This window comes from Cydia pomonella, chromosome 9, assembly GCF_033807575.1.
Source record: "Cydia pomonella isolate Wapato2018A chromosome 9, ilCydPomo1, whole genome shotgun sequence".
Classification (NCBI taxonomy): domain Eukaryota; kingdom Metazoa; phylum Arthropoda; class Insecta; order Lepidoptera; family Tortricidae; genus Cydia; species Cydia pomonella.
Window position 1 is genome coordinate 18,921,504 of NC_084711.1, and position 19,085 is coordinate 18,940,588.

Below are 19,085 nucleotides of genomic sequence, written 5' to 3' on the forward strand. Positions count from 1 at the left end.
TTAGTCAATGTGTTAAATAATGTCCTATATATATTTTTTGTATTACCATACAACTCTACTACATCTTGTCTGGATTGAAATTACACATAGATCCAGAATTACTAACATTCGAAATTAAAATTCAACTTGAAAGGTCTAACAGTTACAAAATAACACTACAGTGCACATAAGTACGATATGATTTTCATCACATACAGCCAATAGCAATTAATCAAACCGATAACGTTTTTTTATCTGTTTATTTTTCCTTTATCCATAAATAAATAAACTGAAAAACATAAAAAATAACAAGGTCAGAGAAATATAATCTAGTCCTATCTAAACGAGCAGTTTTTATGCGTCGCATGTCCACGGGTGGAGGACCCCTGATTTAATAAGCAAACGTAATCTACTGGCATAAATTTAGACAACACGCAACCTGATTTCAGGGGTCCGGCGACTAATTAAATAATAGTTTTGTTGTTTTACAAGCCTCCTGATTAAAGTTAAATAATACAAATTAGTTAACCCTCTATCAAGCTGACAGTTTAAAGGTATCAATCAAATGTCAATCTTTCTCATTGAACATATAAAGTTTGAAGTGCCGTATGTGGGAAATATCTCCCTTAGCCTGGTAAAGGGTTAATAAAATAAATATACAGGTGTTTTTTAAGCTACGGATGAACACAGTTTTCATCCATGTTGATAAATAATGTGGCAAAATATGTTGCCAGTAAAAATAAAAGAAATGGCAGTCTACATCTTTCAAAACTATTTTTATACATTGGCTCGAACAGCATTATAGAGACATCTGTAGAATACTGAACACCCCCTCGAAGGTAGAAGTCGGCTCAGAGCCAAGACTTATCTATCCAACTGAAAGTGGCGAAACAGCGCAAAAATATAATTAACCCAGTTACTTGCAGTTATTGCCCTACATGTATACCCTAACATGTTTAGCTAGGGTGCGCGGAGGCGTATTAAAATCCACCCCTCCAGGGGGTGAGCAGCTGACGTCATCGCCCGATCAATATTCAACCCCACGAATAGCGACAGTCACTGAGCTAGACGAGAGTTGGCTGGCAAACGAACCAGTATAAGTGAAACCTCATAACTAAAGTTCCATTTAGACGGTTCAAGAACATTTCGGTATTTGGTCGATCGACTGAATTATTATACTCTGTAGTTAGCAATGTATAGAATATTGCATGCAGGTTCTTGAAACGTCTAAATGGAGCTAAAGTGTAAAACTTACAGTTTGCGTTCATATGAAACTTCCTTAAAAGTTTACTCAATCAGTCGATAGATGTCGTTGAACCAAGCACGGCGATTTCTACATCGCGCTGACGATAATTTTATTGAGTTTGTATACACGTTTATTTTTGGATATTATTTAAGAAGTGTTGTTGCGTCTGCGTCCCTCTAATACCGGGAAGGACGCAGAGTGACCCGTCACTTGAATAATTTAATAGAAAATACAGGAGAAATCTAAAAGTCCTCGTATAATATGAGGTTTTTGGAATATTGTACGTTGTGCTGCACTAGGCTTTATTTGTAACTTATTTCATATGATTTCGTTGTTTAAAGAGCGGGCTTTTTGAATTAATTAAAAGCCAGCATACACTTAGGGCCACTTGCACAATCTCACTAACCCGGGGTCAACCGATTAACCCGTTAACCCAGTATCAAATTGTGATCGTAACCATGGTATTGTATTGTAATACGGGCGATTTTCCGCAACTCCTGGCGCCTATTCTGCGGGGGGGATTGACTAGGACCTCAGGAGGATCCGAGATGTTTTGCCCTGTATGGGGCCACTCCGCTGCATTCCAGCACCACGTGAGAGGCTGTTCTTCTGCCTCCATGCATCCTCGGCATACACTACACTTTGAGGCTTGCACTCGTTGAGCGTTGGGAATCAGCTGAATGAAAAGTCCTAATCCGCTATCCATCGCCGCTTCCATATATATTTTGTAACCTGAGCTCAAAGGTGACGGTCAATGGATCGCATGTAACGCTATATCGTGGTCGGAGGTCGCGTTTCGGGCATCAGGGCTATTTTAGGGATTTCGTGACATTACGTAAATGTTGTCGTTTATTTACGAAATCTAAGTGAAAAGGTCAAACACTTACGATTTTCCATGTTGCCCGAAAGTTTTGGTGCTTGGGGATTTCATTACTACGGCATTGAATAAGTTTCTATTATTCGTATGTCAGCAGCTAACTTTGTCACAAGACCCATTAACATTTTTTATAATTTGGTTTGATATCTCTAAAACAAAATAGGGGATAGAGCGTTTATTCATCGCAAAATAAAAGAAGAAAACAACACGTATAATATATAAGCCACGAAATGGTCGACGACGACTCAGCATAGGCTAGCCTGGCTGGGCTAGCGCTGGCCTTCCGTCGGGGCCATGAGCGTGTGCAGCATGAAGCGTAACACAATATTTTAAAAAAATTATAAAAAATACACATCGTTATTACAACAAACAGACACAACGAATTTATAATATTATTTTAATACTACGTCGGTGGCAAACAAGCATACGGCCCGCCTGATGGTAAGCAGTATCCGTAGCATATGTACGCTTGCAACTCCAGAGGAGTTACATGTGCGTTGCCGACCCTAACCCCCTCCCAACCCTCGTTGAGCTCTGGCAACCTTACTCACCGGCAGGAACACAACACTATGAGTAGGGGTCTAGTATTATTTGGCTGCGGTTTTCTGTAAGGTGGAGGTACTTCCCCAGTTGGGCTCTGCTCTAGATCTGGAATGACATCCGCTGTGCTGTGCCCTACCACACAAAGCGAGATGACATTCACAATGCCCATACCTCTCTTGTGGACGTAGTTTAAGGACGTACCCGGGTAAAAAATATATACATTAAAAGAATGGTGGCGATAAATATGTTCACATATATCGTCGCAACTTTACAAGCGAGTGTATTTTTGCGCACTTTGTTACGTAAGATAGGTATTACTGCAAACGGTACTACTAAAAGCAAAGTCCAAATCTATGATAATTTCGATATAATGAACGCGTTTTATGCAACACGATCTACATTATTTATTATATAATCAGCGTAAGCGGTAATATTTAAACATGATAAAATGTAAAAGCACCAAAACCAGCTTCGTATTTCCAGAATAATGAAAAGCGCATAACTTCGAGCTTAAAGACGTCTATATATAATTTATTAATTATATACCCTTAATTTATATACGGATTAGAGATTAAACTACAACGATCTGGTAAAGGATTTGGATTGAGCGTGGCGTAAACGTTTTGACCTTTCGTAAAGACTCGTTGATTTGTTACTATCATATTGTGTTCCTGATAGACCCCAAACCCTTTCCCCTCAAAGGCCAGCAACGCACTTGACGTTTGAAATAACACTTGCACCGTCTGGGCTCCCAAAATCGCTCCCGACTTATCTTGGTCTGACTATACACCGTGTTTTTTTTTATTTCCGATAATTTCAAGGGTGCATCCCTGAGCTTAAATTAAGTAACTTTCTCAAAGACACCGGTATTCTAATTAACTCCATTTCGGAGATAATCAATCATTAATTTTTATCTTATAAGGCCCTTACGCGCATGTACACTTCCCTTAGAGCCTATTTAGATATTGATTAGTGTTTAGTACGAGTTAATACATTTGCTACTAAATGTACATACTATCTCGGATGATCGATGTTTGAAATGACATTGTGATGTCACAGTTTTCAATTGTTTATGTTAAGTTAAATGTAATGCCCGTGTTACAACAACGCTATATGCAACATTTAATTACTATTAATAAAAATTAAAATCATAAAAAAATTATAAAAATAACTTATTGTTTGAAAATTAACTATGCCATTTAGTTTTCTTAAACGTACTTACCGATACCCCGAAGTTAACGGAATTCAATAAAAACACGGTGTATAACATTTTATATCAGCCAATGTGGAAGGCACCATAAGACCGACTCGTTTATCGCCGCGTCGCGCTACGTATTTTCAATTTGCAAAGAGCTCGCGTAAGGCACATCTGTTATTTATTTACACTCAATTACATACTGCAATTAAGGCTAATTACATGTGGCGTTCTACAAGCAAAATGTTAACATAATTGTCGATAGTCAATAAGACGTCGACAATGTAGGTACTTCGTAACTTTAATTAATTAAAAAACATAGGATGAGCAAAATCAAAACATCGTAGCCGTAACGAAACCAAATCACGACATGGTTCAGTCGCCATCAGATGTATCGGAGCGGCCAAGGTGCTCACAAATATCTGAACAGGCCTCTATTGCCAAGACGTTAGAGAGCGTGTTCAGATATTTTTGAGCACCTTGGCCGCTTCGATATATCTGATGGCGACTGTACCTTAATAACGAGAATAACGCGACATAATTTCATTATTTTTACTTATAAAAATAAGCACAAAAATTAATAATAAAAACATTTACCTATTCATTGTAACAGTACCCTTACACATTGTACAACTCCCACCAAATTGTATAACAGTGTCTTGGCAGAAATAGGCTCCTTTGTTTACATTACTGTTTTAAGTTATCAATTTAGTTCAGCACATAAACTTTATCCGACATTTCAGCTGCGTTGCACCAGACGATATGTGGTCACGGCTAGTGTTGGTAGGAACACGAGTCTTGAGTCTGAATTTGAAGAACTCGACTCGTTTATAGGGTTCCGTACCCAAAGGGTAAAACGGGACCCTATTACTAAGACTCCGCTGTCCGTCCGTCTGTCACCAGGCTGTATCTCATGAACCATGATAGCTAGACAGTTGAAATTTCCAAAGATGATGTATTTCTGTTGCCGCTATAACAACAAATATACTAAAAAGTACGGAACCCTCGGTGGGCGAGTCCGACTCGCACTTGCCCGGTTTTTACGAAACTCGGCCCTTAAAAACTTCTGAGTCTTTAAGTCCAGAGGCCAGTCCTTTATTGAGTCTTTTTTAAGAACAACTCAAATGGACTTGAGCCTCCACACTATGAGCCTCAACAGTAAGGAAATTAGGCGTTATTGTATGATTTGTGTACACAATCCACGAATATTACTTAAAGATAATGCATTTAAAAAATAATTTACAGTACATATGGGGCTACTTTATAGCACTAGTGCGAGAGTACTGTGTCGAACATTTAAAGGGCCATATGTACTGTAAAACGTTGTACGATACATGTGCGAATAGGTAATTCGCAACTCGTGTCGATTTAAAACACTCCCTTCGGTCGTGTTTTAATTTATCGCCACTCGTTTCGAATTTCCTATTTTTCGCACTTGTATCGTAATGTACTATTAGAGTTCTCTGAAAAGGACTCAAGTATCTACAAATGACTCGGGTCTCTAACAAGTTGAGAAGAACTCGAGTTAGACTTAATTATTGACGACCGGTTTGGCCTAGTGAGTAGTGACCCTGCCTACGAAGCTGATGGTCCCGGGTTCAAATCCTGGTAAGGGCATTTATTCGTGTGATGAGCATGGATATATTTTGTTCCTGAGTCATGGGTGTTTTCTATGTATTTAAGTATTTATAAATATTTATATATTATATATATCGTTGTCTAAGTACCCTCAACACAAGCCTTATTGAGCTTACTGTGGGACTTAGTCAATTTGTGTAATAATGTCGTATAATATTTATTTATTTATATAAGTCTGGAAAACTGAGTCGAGTTTCAAAGAGGACTCAAAGGAAGGGAGTCTGAACCAACACTAGTCACGGATCGGAACCGGTTTTTTGCAAAAACATCAAATTAACCATATATTTCGGTTTATTTTATACTCTAAATGTAGGACTCAGTTGTGTTTTCAGATAACGACTTCGTATTATTAGATTGCCTAATTAGAAATGAAGTAATTAACAAAGGACGAAAAAATACCGTTTTCGTTCCCATACAAAAAATACCGGTTGCCGATCCCTGCACGGATGACACTCAATAATAAATGTTATTTTCTATGTTAATGTCACAGCTGTTGGATCTCCAAATAAATAAAAATAATCACTAAACACGTAGACTAAAACGCACGAGTTTTTAAAGAGTAATCTAAATGCAGTGTATACGTGTAGTGATACATACTAAAACGTTAAGATACTTGCAATATAGCTAGGAGGCTACAATTAGGGTTGAGACTAATGCCTTGACCGGCTTGACCCCAATTAATCGGGATAGGTACATGTGTCGGAATATATAGGTATCTATACTGTAGTATCTAGTTGCTACCTGTAGGTAGCTAGTTGAACGATCAATGATTCTAATCCCAAGAGTTTACTAGACCTATATTCTATACTCGGGCAAATATATGCTTAACGAGACACCATCCCTTAAATTATATTTTAATTTATAGTTTTTTTTAATGAAATAAAGTTTTTTGTTTTGTATTTATATTATGAGTTCAACAGGGTGAAATCGACACAACTTAGTGCACTTGACCTTAGTGCTGGTAGGACTAGGATCTCAAGTATTTTATTATTATTATTGTAGGGACATTATTACACAAATTGACTAAGCCACACGGTAAGCACAAGAAGGCTTGTGTTGTGGGCACTCAGACAGCGGTATCCGTAATACACCGTGTTTTTAGGGTTCCGTAGCCAAATGGCAAAAAACGGAACCCTTATAGATTCGTCATGTCCGTCTGTCTGTCCGATTCTGTCACAGCCACTTTTTTCCGAAACTATAAGAGCTGTACTGTTCAAACTTAGTAAGTGGATGTATTCTATGAACCGCATTAAGATTTTCACACAAAAATAGAAAAAAACCAATAAATTTTGGGGGTTCCCCATACTTAGAACTGAAACTCAAAAAATCTTTTTTCATCAAACCCATACGTGTGGGGTATCTATGGATAGGTCTTCAAAATGATATTGAGGTTTCTAATATCATTTTTTCTAAAATGAATAGTTTGCGCGAGAGACACTTCCAAAGTGGTAAAATGTGTGTCCCCCCCCCCCCCCCGTAACTTCTAAAATAACAGAATGAAAAATCTAAAAAAAATATATGATATACATTGCCATGTAAACTTCCACCGAAAATTGGTTTGAACGAGATCTAGTAAGTAGTTTTTTTTTTAATACGTCATGAAATTAAAAAAATTTTTTTTTTCAACATACCCATACATGTGGGGTATCTATGGATAGGTCTTCAAAAATGATATTGAGGTTTCTAATATCATTTTTTTCTAAAATGAATAGTTTGCGCGAGAGACACTTCCAAAGTGGTAAAATGTGTGTCCCCCCCCCCCCCCCGTAACTTCTAAAATAACAGAATGAAAAATCTAAAAAAAATATATGATATACATTGCCATGTAAACTTCCACCGAAAATTGGTTTGAACGAGATCTAGTAAGTAGTTTTTTTTTAATACGTCATGAAATTAAAAAAAAATTTTTTTTTTCAACATACCCATACATGTGGGGTATCTATGGATAGGTCTTTAAAAATGATATTAAGGTTTCTAATATCATTTTTTTCTAAACTGAATAGTTTGCGCGAGAGAACCTCCCAAAGTAAAAAAAAAGTGTGTCCCCCCCCCCTGTAACTTCTAAAATAACAGAATGAAAAATCTAAAAAAAAATATATGATATACATTACGATGCAAACTTCTAACGAAAATTGGTTTGAACGAGATCTAGTGAGTAGTTTTTTTTAATACGTCATAAAATTAAAAAAAAAATTTTTTTTCGTTAAACCCATACGTGTGGGGTATCTATGGATAGGTCTTCAAAAATGATATTTAGGTTTTTAATATAATTTTTTTCTAAAGTGAATAGTTTGCGCGAGAGACACTACCAAAGTGGTAAAATGTGTGTCCAAAGTGGTAAAATCTTGAACGAGATCTAGTAGTTTAAGTAGTTTTTTTTAATACGTCATAAAGGAACCCTTCATGGGCGAGTCCGACTCGCACTTGGCCGCTTTTTTTTATTTGCGTTAATTTCAAGAGTGCTTAAATTAAGTAACTTTCTCAAAGGCACCGGTATGCTAATTAACTCCATTACGGAGATAATCATTAATTTATTTTGATCTTATAAGGCCCCTACGAGCGTGTACACTTGCCTTAGAGCCTGTTTACATATAGATTACTGTTTAATACGAGTTAATACATTTGCTACTAAACGTAAGTATTATCTCGGACTTACGGTGTTCGAAATGACATTGATATGTCACAGTTGTCAATTGTTTGGTTGAGTTAAATATAATGCCCGTATTACAACAACGCTATATGCATTATACAACATTTAATTACTTAAAAAGTTTTTTTTTTTTCGATAATTACCTATGCCATTTTGTTTCCTTAAACGTACTTACTCATGCCCTGAAGTTAGCGGGAGTCAATAAAAACACGGTGTATATAAATACTTAAATACATGTAAAACGCTCATGACTAAGGAACAAATACCTGTGCTCATCACACAAATAAATGTCTAGCATAGCGCCAAGTGTGGGTAGCCTTCAGATTTATGCCTGTTTATCATTGCACTGTTCATCAATTTGCTACTTACGATTAGTGGTAAATGTATGAAATCGTTATAAACACACGCAAGTTCCATATAACACTTGAACTGTACCCTTTTTCACCTGAGCTGTCCGAGACTTGATCCTCCTTTTCACTAAAGCTACGGGATCCCTTTGAGACCTAACTTTGCCTGAGCAGTTTTATTAATTTGTGCTACACGGTTAACATTAATTACATGTCAGTGACGTGGACAAGTGAACGCAAATTCATTGGCGGCTATATGAAACGAAAAATCGGTGTAATTAATTTATGAGATATCAGTTTTTATAATTCAAAACATGACTTTTATAACGCTGAGTGGACACATGAGTTTTTAAAAGAGCCTTTTTGTCTTAAAAATGCCCCACAGGTATTTCATAGAAACTTACGAGAGTTTGACCATGCCAAGATTTCATGCCAAGTGCTACGTCAACGATTGAGCTTATAGAGATATTTGTGCTCGTTGTAAAGTTGGCGTGGTCAGAGTTCCAGTGTGTCTAATACTAAAACCTTTGTGTTAGTAGTTTTTCACAAAATTACAGAACACCTCATAAATGTCACTAAGCGTGCGCAGAAATTGGCAGGCATCAATTAGGCGATCGCAGAGACCATTAGAATAATTGATTTATATGCGTCGTTTGAGACTAAGTAATCTTGTTAGTGCAAAGTAAGCAGTTACATGAACCGTTTTAAGTAATTATGCCAGATCAGTGGCAAACTGGTGGTAAGGCTACTAGTAACTGACATTTTTTTAAAGAATCCGATATCCATAAGTTGTTCTTTGGTTCTATGACTTATTCGCTAGTGTGCGCGTTACTTTCTATGAATCTCGCTCGTACTGGCATATTAGTGTGAGCAAGATGTATAGAAAGTTACGCAGACGTTAGCGAATATGTCAGTGTCAAACTGGTGATACCATGAACCATACATACACATATGATGGTGGTGAACCATACTCCGCAATTAAGGGTTACCTTAACTCGGCTAACTCCAATATTAAAACTGAATTTCTGACCCACTTTTTGTATATTTTTTATTGTTCCTGCCCAGAATCATTACATTATAGCTATTGAGTGTTGAGAGGGTTTAAATTTTTTAAACTCTCTTTGTTTCGCGTCGTTTATATGCCTAAAACGAAAACCTGAATTATTCAGAAGTGGCTACTTTTTTCATGAGAAAGGTTGACGCATTATACACGTATCAAATCGATGAGGCGCCCGTATGCATGGATACGTTGAAAACTTGAATTATTCAGAAGTAGCTACCTTTTTTACGAGAAAGGTTGATGTATAAACGACTCGTACTAAATCATTGTGACGCTCGTATGCAACGATCAGAGACATGTCAGTCGCTTCGCTTGACAGACAGATGAAGTGTGCGAAAGGGAAGCCATGACGTATATGAACAAGCCATAAGTGCAAAAGAGGCAGACTACATAGGAGAAAACGTAACCAATTTTGAGTTCGAAGGCGGCCGAGGCGGCCAAAATCATATTGCCGTATTTTTTAACGTGAAAAATATAAGCGAATCAAAAAGAAAATTATACATTAAGTAATTCAGTGACGATGGTGTCATGTTGTGTGCCGGGTTGTAGTATTTCAGGGCCAAAAAACCCAGGAAAATACTCATTTCACAGGTAATTATGATATTCCTAGCGAAATTTTCGTAACGATATTTTATCAAATTAACAGCATAAAAAGTTTAAAAAACCAATTATAACAGTTCATTATAAGTTTTTCTTCAATTGTGTGTTAATATTTCATCATATTAGTCAATAATTTAGAATATTTTGTGTAAAAACCTAAACTGTTACTTTACTTACTAGGGCTTGACAAAATGTTCATATGACTGTATCGACAACTTGTCGGTATATTAGTAGGTATGGAATTAGTTGTTCACAAGACATCATTAAGATATTACCTTTATAACCGACTTAAAATAATAACGATTGTTATAATACCTTTTTTGAACGTGTACATGTTTAGCGATAAATTTAAACTTCACTTTCCAACACAGTACTTACATTTTAACCACTTTGCCACGGCTTTGCCGCCAACACAAGGAAACACAAGACAGCGTATACTTGTACACAGCGTATACACATCCAACCCAAGTTGTCAGCAGGAAAAGGCGCGAAATTCAAATTTTCTTTGGTAAGTCAACTCTTTGCGAACACATTTTCAAACAACTTCAACTTTATCATTTTCAACTTTTTCAAACACATTTGAAAAAGTAGTCGATAAAGCAGTTAAACATCGATAGATTATTAATATGTTGTAGCATGACATCACTATTTTTGTTCGCACATAGACAATTTACGCACACACTTGCATTTCATTTTTGGTCACACTTTCCAAGTTTGACAGTCGTTCTATACTATCCTATTTCTATGGCAACGATACATCATCACGCTGATCAGGCGCTCGCCCGATTCATGTAGATTCCAATTATAGTATTATCGTGCGCGCTTCTCCACATTAATTAGGTGTAAAACGTGTAATTAAAAAACTCAACAGACTCCAGGCGGAATTATTTCGTATAGAAGTCGGTCAGTGGAGACAAAGTGAAAATCTTAAAATGCTACATTAAAGATTTACAAGTGGAAGGCAGACGTTAACTACCAGACGCTGAACACGAATAACCCGACTGTAATTTGTATGGGAACTGCACGCCAACCGCAACATCGGCTTGCAGTTCCCATACAAGATGCAGTCGGGTTGCAGTGCGTCTGTACCTTCCCGATGTGATAGACACGAACATATAATTTTTATACAATTAAACGCCTGAAAGATGCAATGTGTTAGGCGTGAGCTTATGAAAACCCTCTGCCCTCAGCACCAGTGTTGCCATAGGTCACAAAAATTACGATGTTGCGGACGGTTAGTTTGTAGTTCATATTTTTGATAGAAGATCGCAACTTTAGATCTTGACTGTCTGTATTAATACTAATTTTAAATATCAACCGCGAGATTTAACAAAATACTAATGAATTCCTGAAAAAGAAACATGCTTGCTGATTCGTTATCAATCAATTAAATTTAGCAATAAAATTCTGAATTCCCTTCGTTAGAATTTATAATCCACGCGTTGTTTTACAACGCTCACACGCAACCTTTTTTTTCTAACACGACTGTAATACTAATAAAGTATGCGTTCATCTCTACAGTCAGTGGTCGTGTGTGTTTGTCATTTACGAAAACAATAACAGACATTCCAAGTATTGCGCGAGCAGTCTTGCGATACTGCCAACACGCGCTATATAATCCAAACGTATGCAAATACATTAAACGAAACATATACAGTGAAAGTATATACTATATCGAAAGCCCTATAGACCTTTTAACTCCCACCTTTTTACGCTAATGGAACTCCTGGATCTAAAAGGGACGGTTTGAATAAGTAAAAAGGGTACTCACGCTACCCTGCCGAATTCGTCTCTGGGCACGTCCTTTTCGCTGGTCTCCGATATCTTCGCCCTGAACGCGGCCACACGCGCCGCTATCTCCTCCCGCGGCAACCTACGCAACCACACCAAAGACACGCTCATTATTTAAAAAAACACAATTCGAAATTTAAAAATTAGTGTAAACAGTAGTGGACTGCTCAGTGTGAACAAGTGGTGCGTAATGATTTTTTCCTTATTAAATTCGCAAGCGTCACTATTACGTCTAACACCTGTACCAACCAATGCATAGCTGTCGCGGTGAGGCAATCGAGTCGAATTACTTTTGAAAAACAATAAAAGCGATAAGACGAGCCCCGTGCGCGCTCGTGTGCTGAACAAACTTGAATGAATGTTTCGCACTGAGGGTGTGCCCGTATTGATTATACTCAGGCGCAACAGGGGCATCGCCCCTAAACGAGGGTGCGAATCGATCGATGTTCAACAACCCTTAAAGGTTTTTTTTTCTATACAACTAGGATTATATGGTCAATAGATAATATCTTCAGCATGTGAAACTAGGAACAGGTTGCACATAAATTGTTGCGGTTTTTATAGCGATCACGGTGCGATAAAAATAACAGTAGCCCAATCTACCTACGCCTTGTTTACACATTGCCCCTGCGCTCTAACGAGTTTTCAGGTCATGCGAGATTAGCACTACGCTGGGGTTTTTGGAGAGAAAATTGTAAGGAATTTAGCTTTTAAGTATTAAACGAAAATAACACAGAAAATAAAATAAGTGCATGGCTGATTCCACAGCGATATATGGTTGTATAGTGATAGGAGACGAATAGACTTATTGAAAGCAATAGATAAACAGAATACTCTTTATTGCACACCTCGTTTGATTACTTTTCAAATTTTTTTGATAACGGTCGAGTTTACTTGTTTTAAAAATCTGGCAAAGGTTTCAATAGTCATTTGCATCGAGCTTAAATTTAATACATACAAGTATCTAATTTCCGCGCGTAAAAGATCGCGTTTGATGCGTTCAATAAATATAATCAAGTGTGAAGCTGTACATAACGCAAATTAGCACACATTACAAATTTTAATACAATATGTTTATTTCTAAAACCGATAAAATGTACAAGTAGGACTCATAGAGCAACGGGAACTACTTCGTAAGTTCTTACTATATATTTATAAGAATTAAAACCTGCTATAGATAGTGTCATTCATGAAGACGCGTGCCTTGGGTCGTATCTGCATGGTATTAAAGGTTAGATTTGACAAATCTGCGCGTCATCGTGGATGCCACGAATTATACAGGTACCGGTACAGTGGGCATCCAATAGATAGTGATGGTTAAAGGCCAAAGAAGTGTCCTGATATACAAGGCGCCTGCGAGGAAACGGAAAAAAAATTAACCACGTATACCTGAGGTCATAAGAAGGAAAAAATCTTATACAAATATGTCATATCCGACAAAAATAATTGTTTTTTTTTTACTTTTTGTATGTTTTGAAACATAATAAGTACATGTTCCTGGAAAATTTATGGATTAATATGAATTGGTACTTTTTTTTTTCGTAAAAACTAGTCTACTCAAAGGGTTCCTTGTCACTTTGATATCCGTCAATAAGGCAGTCTAGACTAGGTGGCGTGACATAGAGGCGACATAGCCATAAAAAAAAAGTTTTTTTTATTGGTATTAACTCTGAAACTAGGCGAATTAAAAAAAAGTTTATATGACATTTTTGTCTCTAAATACGATCCGGAATATACTGTTAAAATCTTTCCGTTTCCTCGCGGGCAACTTGTATATATTTTGATGAGTATCTGTTTGATGGTGACTGTACCATTGATGTGGTTTGAATGTCAATGCAGTAATGTATGGAAAAAATTAACTATTACAATAGTACCAATTATTTATTTATTGGGCTTAACATCCACCAGAAATGAGTGACGTAGTGAAAGGAACATCAACTAAATCGCGTGCACGAATGGAATTAACTCGCTCATCTCTTCTGGATGTTAACCTTTATTTGCAGTTTTAAGATTTAGGTTAAATACCTACCCATTATTCAATTGTCCCAAAGAGACGGTAGCCCAATGTTTATGAGCCCAATAAATTACTTCAAGTACATCACTTATTGCAATAATCACAAATATTTCCTTTGGAGCGTACCCAATATTATGTTCTTTTGAACTTGGCTTGTCGCCAGCACGTACTGGTCAAGCGTAGGGACCGTATCTTTTTATTGGAAATGAAATTGATTTACGTCAATTGGGCGTTTACGTTGATACGTCTTTATATAGCTAACTGGGCCAATAATGTGGTTGAATGTACATGAAAGTTGCGCGTGGTAGTATCAGGAGGCGCCGGGAAATAAGAAGGGAACAAAAGATATCTCGCGCCGGGCGACAGTTGCGACGAAAGATTTTTTATCGAAACTTTAACCTTTTAAGGTTTTGGTTGAAGTCAGCCCTTGCAAATAAGGTCTAATTTCCGTATATCAAGTTTTAATATAAAAACATCAATCTTGCGTAAGCTTCCACTTAATGGTTAAGGCACAACTGGGTGGAGGCCGCAATCGGGAACATCTGGAGCCATTTTAGCATGGCTGTAGCTTTTACGTAAACCGATTTTATTCAATAACGAATGTCTTAAAAACCGGCCAAGTGCGAGTCGGACTCGCGCACGAAGGGTTCCTCCGTACCATTATGCAAAAAACGGCAAAAAATTCACGTTTGTCGTATGGGAGCCCTCATATTCTATTTTTGTTGTTATAGCGGCAACAGAAATATATCATCTGTGAAAATTTCAACTGTCTATCACGGTTCATGAGATACAGCCTGGTGGCAGACGGACGGACGGACAGCGGAGTCTTAGTAATAGGCTCCCTGTACCCTTTGGGTACGGAACCCTAAAAAACGATGTTTCTAAAGGCCTGTGATGCAGCAGTAATCTTCGCCGGGGCTTATAAAAGCACAACACCACTTCCCCACATTTAAATCCAATTGGGCATCTAGCAGATCACCGGTATCACATCGACAAAAAAATTAATATCAGGTTGATGTGATCATTATCTTACAAGATCAATTAGAGCATGGAGTAATATGTAAAACCTACTCCATAATAATACTTCGCTGAAAGTAAGTCACGAATACAGAATTAGTAACGAAAAACCTTTACATTTCTAATGTTATCAATCAATGTGTCACAACTACGCTCCAGAACTACGAGTAGAGTTGTAGATGTAGGCGTCTAGACCGCTAAGCTTAAGTGGGAATGGGTTACACATGTCTGCCGCATGCACCCGGAAATATGGGCCAAAATGGTTACTGAGTGGAACCCACGGAACACCGTAAACGGTGCAGGCAGACCGAAAAGAAGACGGCGGGACGACTTGGACGCACGACCCCAAATGGTGGGAAAATACCGATGACAGGGTCGAGTGGAGAAAACGGGGGGAGGCCTTTGCCCAGCTGTGGGACACCCAAGTAGGTTGATTAAATAAAGGCGTTGAAGGAGAGGAGGCCGCGCAAGGCGCCTCGCAAGAGCCAGTGTGGCACGGCAGAGCCGGATATTGCTTCTGGCCTGAGGTTTGCCACACCGAACACGGCGCTATATGTTTCGCGCCTGCATGTTTCCGCCACGGCAGATGTTGTGGAATATGTCCGCAAGAAGATTCGTTACGAGCTGAAAGTATTCCAGCTGCGATCGCGGCATTACGTGCACTTCAGCTCGTTTGTGGTGCGCGTCCCGCGGCCGCTGCTGGAAACCATCGCGAGCGCAGACTTCTGGCCGAAAGGTGTGATATTTCAGCGGTTTCGTGGGAATCTGCCGAATCCCGCACCAGAACAGGCGCAACCGAACACTGCGTCGTCAAAATGATATTTATATTTTAAGACTTTTATTATTTTATGTATGTTGGTCTGTAAGGTATGTATATATGGGCCATAGTTGCCTGAAAATAAATGATATTTAATTTTAATTTAATTTAATTTATAAGGGTTTTGTTTTCGGCTACGGGAACAGGACCCTATAAATAAATTTGTTTAAAAACAATTCAGGATACCAAGATTATAATATTGTGATTCATACACCTATTTCAAAACATTGTGCAACTGCAGTAGTACACTGTGTAGCACTGTTTCTTCTATTATTAAATTTACTGAACTTTTCCAATGGGTACGGTATTGTAAGAAAATGAAAAGTTTCCTATTCTACTGTTATTCAATTTAGGTCATCACATAATATGGGCATTGGGATTTTCTCAGACTACATACAATTGAACTGAATATAATTTGATTTTCAGTCACGAGATTAGGTTTGGATTTCGCAACAATTCTAACTTATCAAATTAGACTTTGTGGGGTAAAATATTGTAGAAATAGATTACTTGGATGTTGATCGCGATCATACGAATAAGAGCCTGGCAAAAATATAGATAAAATTTATTACAATATAAGTTTGAGACTTAGCACCTTAAAGATTTTTTGAAGCATGGAATGAAGAGTATTATGGTGGTGTAGATGTTGATATTAATAATATTCATTAAAATCTAATGAATACCAATGTGCTATCATATAAAATGCGCTCTTTCTTTTGGATGGGTCACCACTGTTACCAGGTCTTATTAACATTTTTGTTGCAAAGACATCCTAACAAACTTTTACCCAGTTACTAGGACCTTCAAGAGTTACCAAAGGAACTCAGGCAAAAAAATAAGGTTAAGTATCTAAACTGTTTGACCCAAGCTATTATTTGCCTGATACAGTTTGAACCACTTTAAATTGCTAGCTATAAAATTTAGGACTGTTCCTATACAGTCTAATTCAGGAGTCACCAATTAGTTTTTTAGGGGTCCAGTCCTTAACATAAAATGACCATGGTGGTGGGTTTCTTTCTACTTAACGTTTATATGAGCCTGTCAAAAATTTGCCATTTAAGTATTTAGCAACCATGACATCTTCATGTTTAAGTTGAATTTGGTTGAATATATATGGGGCAGATCTGCTCCTAAGCATACCAAAGGTTAAGTTTATTAAATAAGCAAAAAAAAAATTAGGTTGGCAGTCCAGATCCCGACTGTGGTCCGCCATTCATTCATGCGGTCTAATCAGTCCAATTTTCCACCAAAATTGAGAATTGCTGATAACATAAGCAAGTAGAGAATTTTTTCAATTACCAAGTGATTTGTCACAGTGAAAGCTATTACACCTTCATAATTGATTATGAAAGGTATTTTAATTGTTTTAATTCCTTTTCCAATTTACTTTTTTGATTATAAATTATTTATGACTCTTGATCATAAAAAGACAATTGTTTCAGTTAAATTTAGTTTGTATAAACATTATTTTTATACATTGTGAGGAAACCTGTATACATTTGCGAAGAAATTCAAAGGTGTATGTGAAGTCCCCAATCCGCATTGGTCTAGTGTGGGGACTATAGCCTGAGCCCTCTCGCACATGAGAGGAGGCCTGTGCCCAGCAGTGGGACGTATATAGGCTGAATTATTATATATTATTATTATATTCTACATTATTTTTAACATATTTCGTTATTTTAGGTCTAAACCTCCAAAATAATAATTGCTCAAAGGTTAACTGCAAGAGATCCCTTAAAGAGATAAGTTCGCCTTGGTACTAATGATGAGTGTTTTATTTCCTGTTTTGTTTTCATTTCTGTACAATAAAGAGTTTTACTATTACTACTACTAAACCTAACTTTTGGTAACTTTAATTATTTTAGTATAGTATAATTGTAATTAATATTATTTATTTTCTATAACATTGAAGGCAAATCATTAACATCTATTAATTATGGTGTAAATACTTATAATATAAAACAAATAGTTTGAATGCAAGATAAACAAAATAACATGATATTAAATTTCACTCCAAGATAAATATCACAATTGTGATCTACTTATAATATCAGTTATTCTCTCAGTAATCCTGATAGTGCTTAGTTTCCCCTCTAGGCTAGGTCAGGTGGCAGTCACTTTCGTGAAAACTAGTGCCTACACCAAGTCTTGGTATTAGTTAGGACAAAATTGACAGCTTTAAAGTGAAAAATAAAATAGGTTGGTGGTCCGGATTCTGACTGTGGTCCTCCATTTAGTAACCCCTGGTCTAAGCTATCTGAATTTCTAGTAGTTTGTATGCAAGGACCGAGTCTAGTACTTCTGCAGGTGGCTGTACAGCATAAATCAAATACTGAATTACACAAATAGATAAAAAAATATATAAGTAAAAATAACACTGGTTTTAACAACAAACATAAATATCTCCTTTAGTCTTTGGGACACCTAGACAAGAAAATAATAGTTTTAAAGGTACAGAAAACTGATGCTACCACCGGCACCAGATAAGAAACATACCTTTTTGGAATTAAAATGATAAAGAAGAAATGTAAAGGACTTAAATATTGTAGATTTTCATTTCACAGTAGCAAGGTGAATTGAAAAGCAACTTTGTTTTAACAGGTGTACTATGAAATGTTTGTACTTAATAAATTACTGAAATGACTCAATATGGTATAAGGGTTTTGAGTGTAAAAAACAATAATTAAGAACACAACAGCACTGGGGCTCTATGATTGTCTAGGCATAATAAACCTATTGTAGTATCTACTAAAATCAGGTAGAATTTTTATGCATTAGTATACAAAATAATATTTCACAATACGAAAATTACTATCGCTAAACCCGCCTACCAATTGTTTAACGTGGAACACTGAAATTATTTAAGAATTGGAGAGTGATAGCGTGACATTTTGTTTAGTGTTCTAATTTTGTGGTTAACTTACCCCTGCTCCTCCAAGCTGTCTTCAAGCTCCGCACACTTCACTTCAATTTTCCTCTTCCTCTCATGGTCGAGGATCTCGCGATTTGGCTGTTTATTGGAAGCCGAGTCTAACTTGGCGATCTCCTCCTCGGTACGATAGTTGACAGAATCTTTGGTTTTACGCACTGATGCCCAGTTTCTTTGCACATAACCGTTGGTTCCCGAGCCTCGCGGTGTTGTCAAGCCGATGCCGTTGTACATTTTGCCGATTTGTCAGGCTAAAACGAAATTATATAGTGAGAATGTACGTTCGTAAGTTTGGGTGACATGTACTAAAGCGCAATTTCTTACGTCGACAAAAATGCCAGTGAGGGGAATTAAGTGAATTTACTTAAACTTGTTATAATGT

General features: G+C 37.1%; 1 protein-coding gene across 4 annotated transcripts in view; it reads right to left on the bottom strand.

Moving 5' to 3' along the window:
- The window catches only part of LOC133521599 (serine/arginine repetitive matrix protein 2), a 42,512-nt gene that overhangs the window by 23,248 nt on the left and 179 nt on the right, over positions 1-19,085 (bottom strand). For 3 of the 4 annotated variants that reach the window (XM_061856640.1, XM_061856645.1, XM_061856651.1), the window contains exons 2-3: positions 18,699-18,954; positions 11,907-12,008 (exon numbers count right to left, since the gene is read on the bottom strand). In XM_061856640.1, the coding sequence (XP_061712624.1) occupies positions 11,907-12,008; positions 18,699-18,937 (341 nt within the window). In that variant the 5' untranslated portion in view covers positions 18,938-18,954. Of the gene's footprint in view, positions 1-11,906; positions 12,009-12,175; positions 12,309-18,698; positions 18,955-19,085 lie in introns of those variants that run through there. The other variant, XM_061856648.1, reaches the window with a different exon arrangement.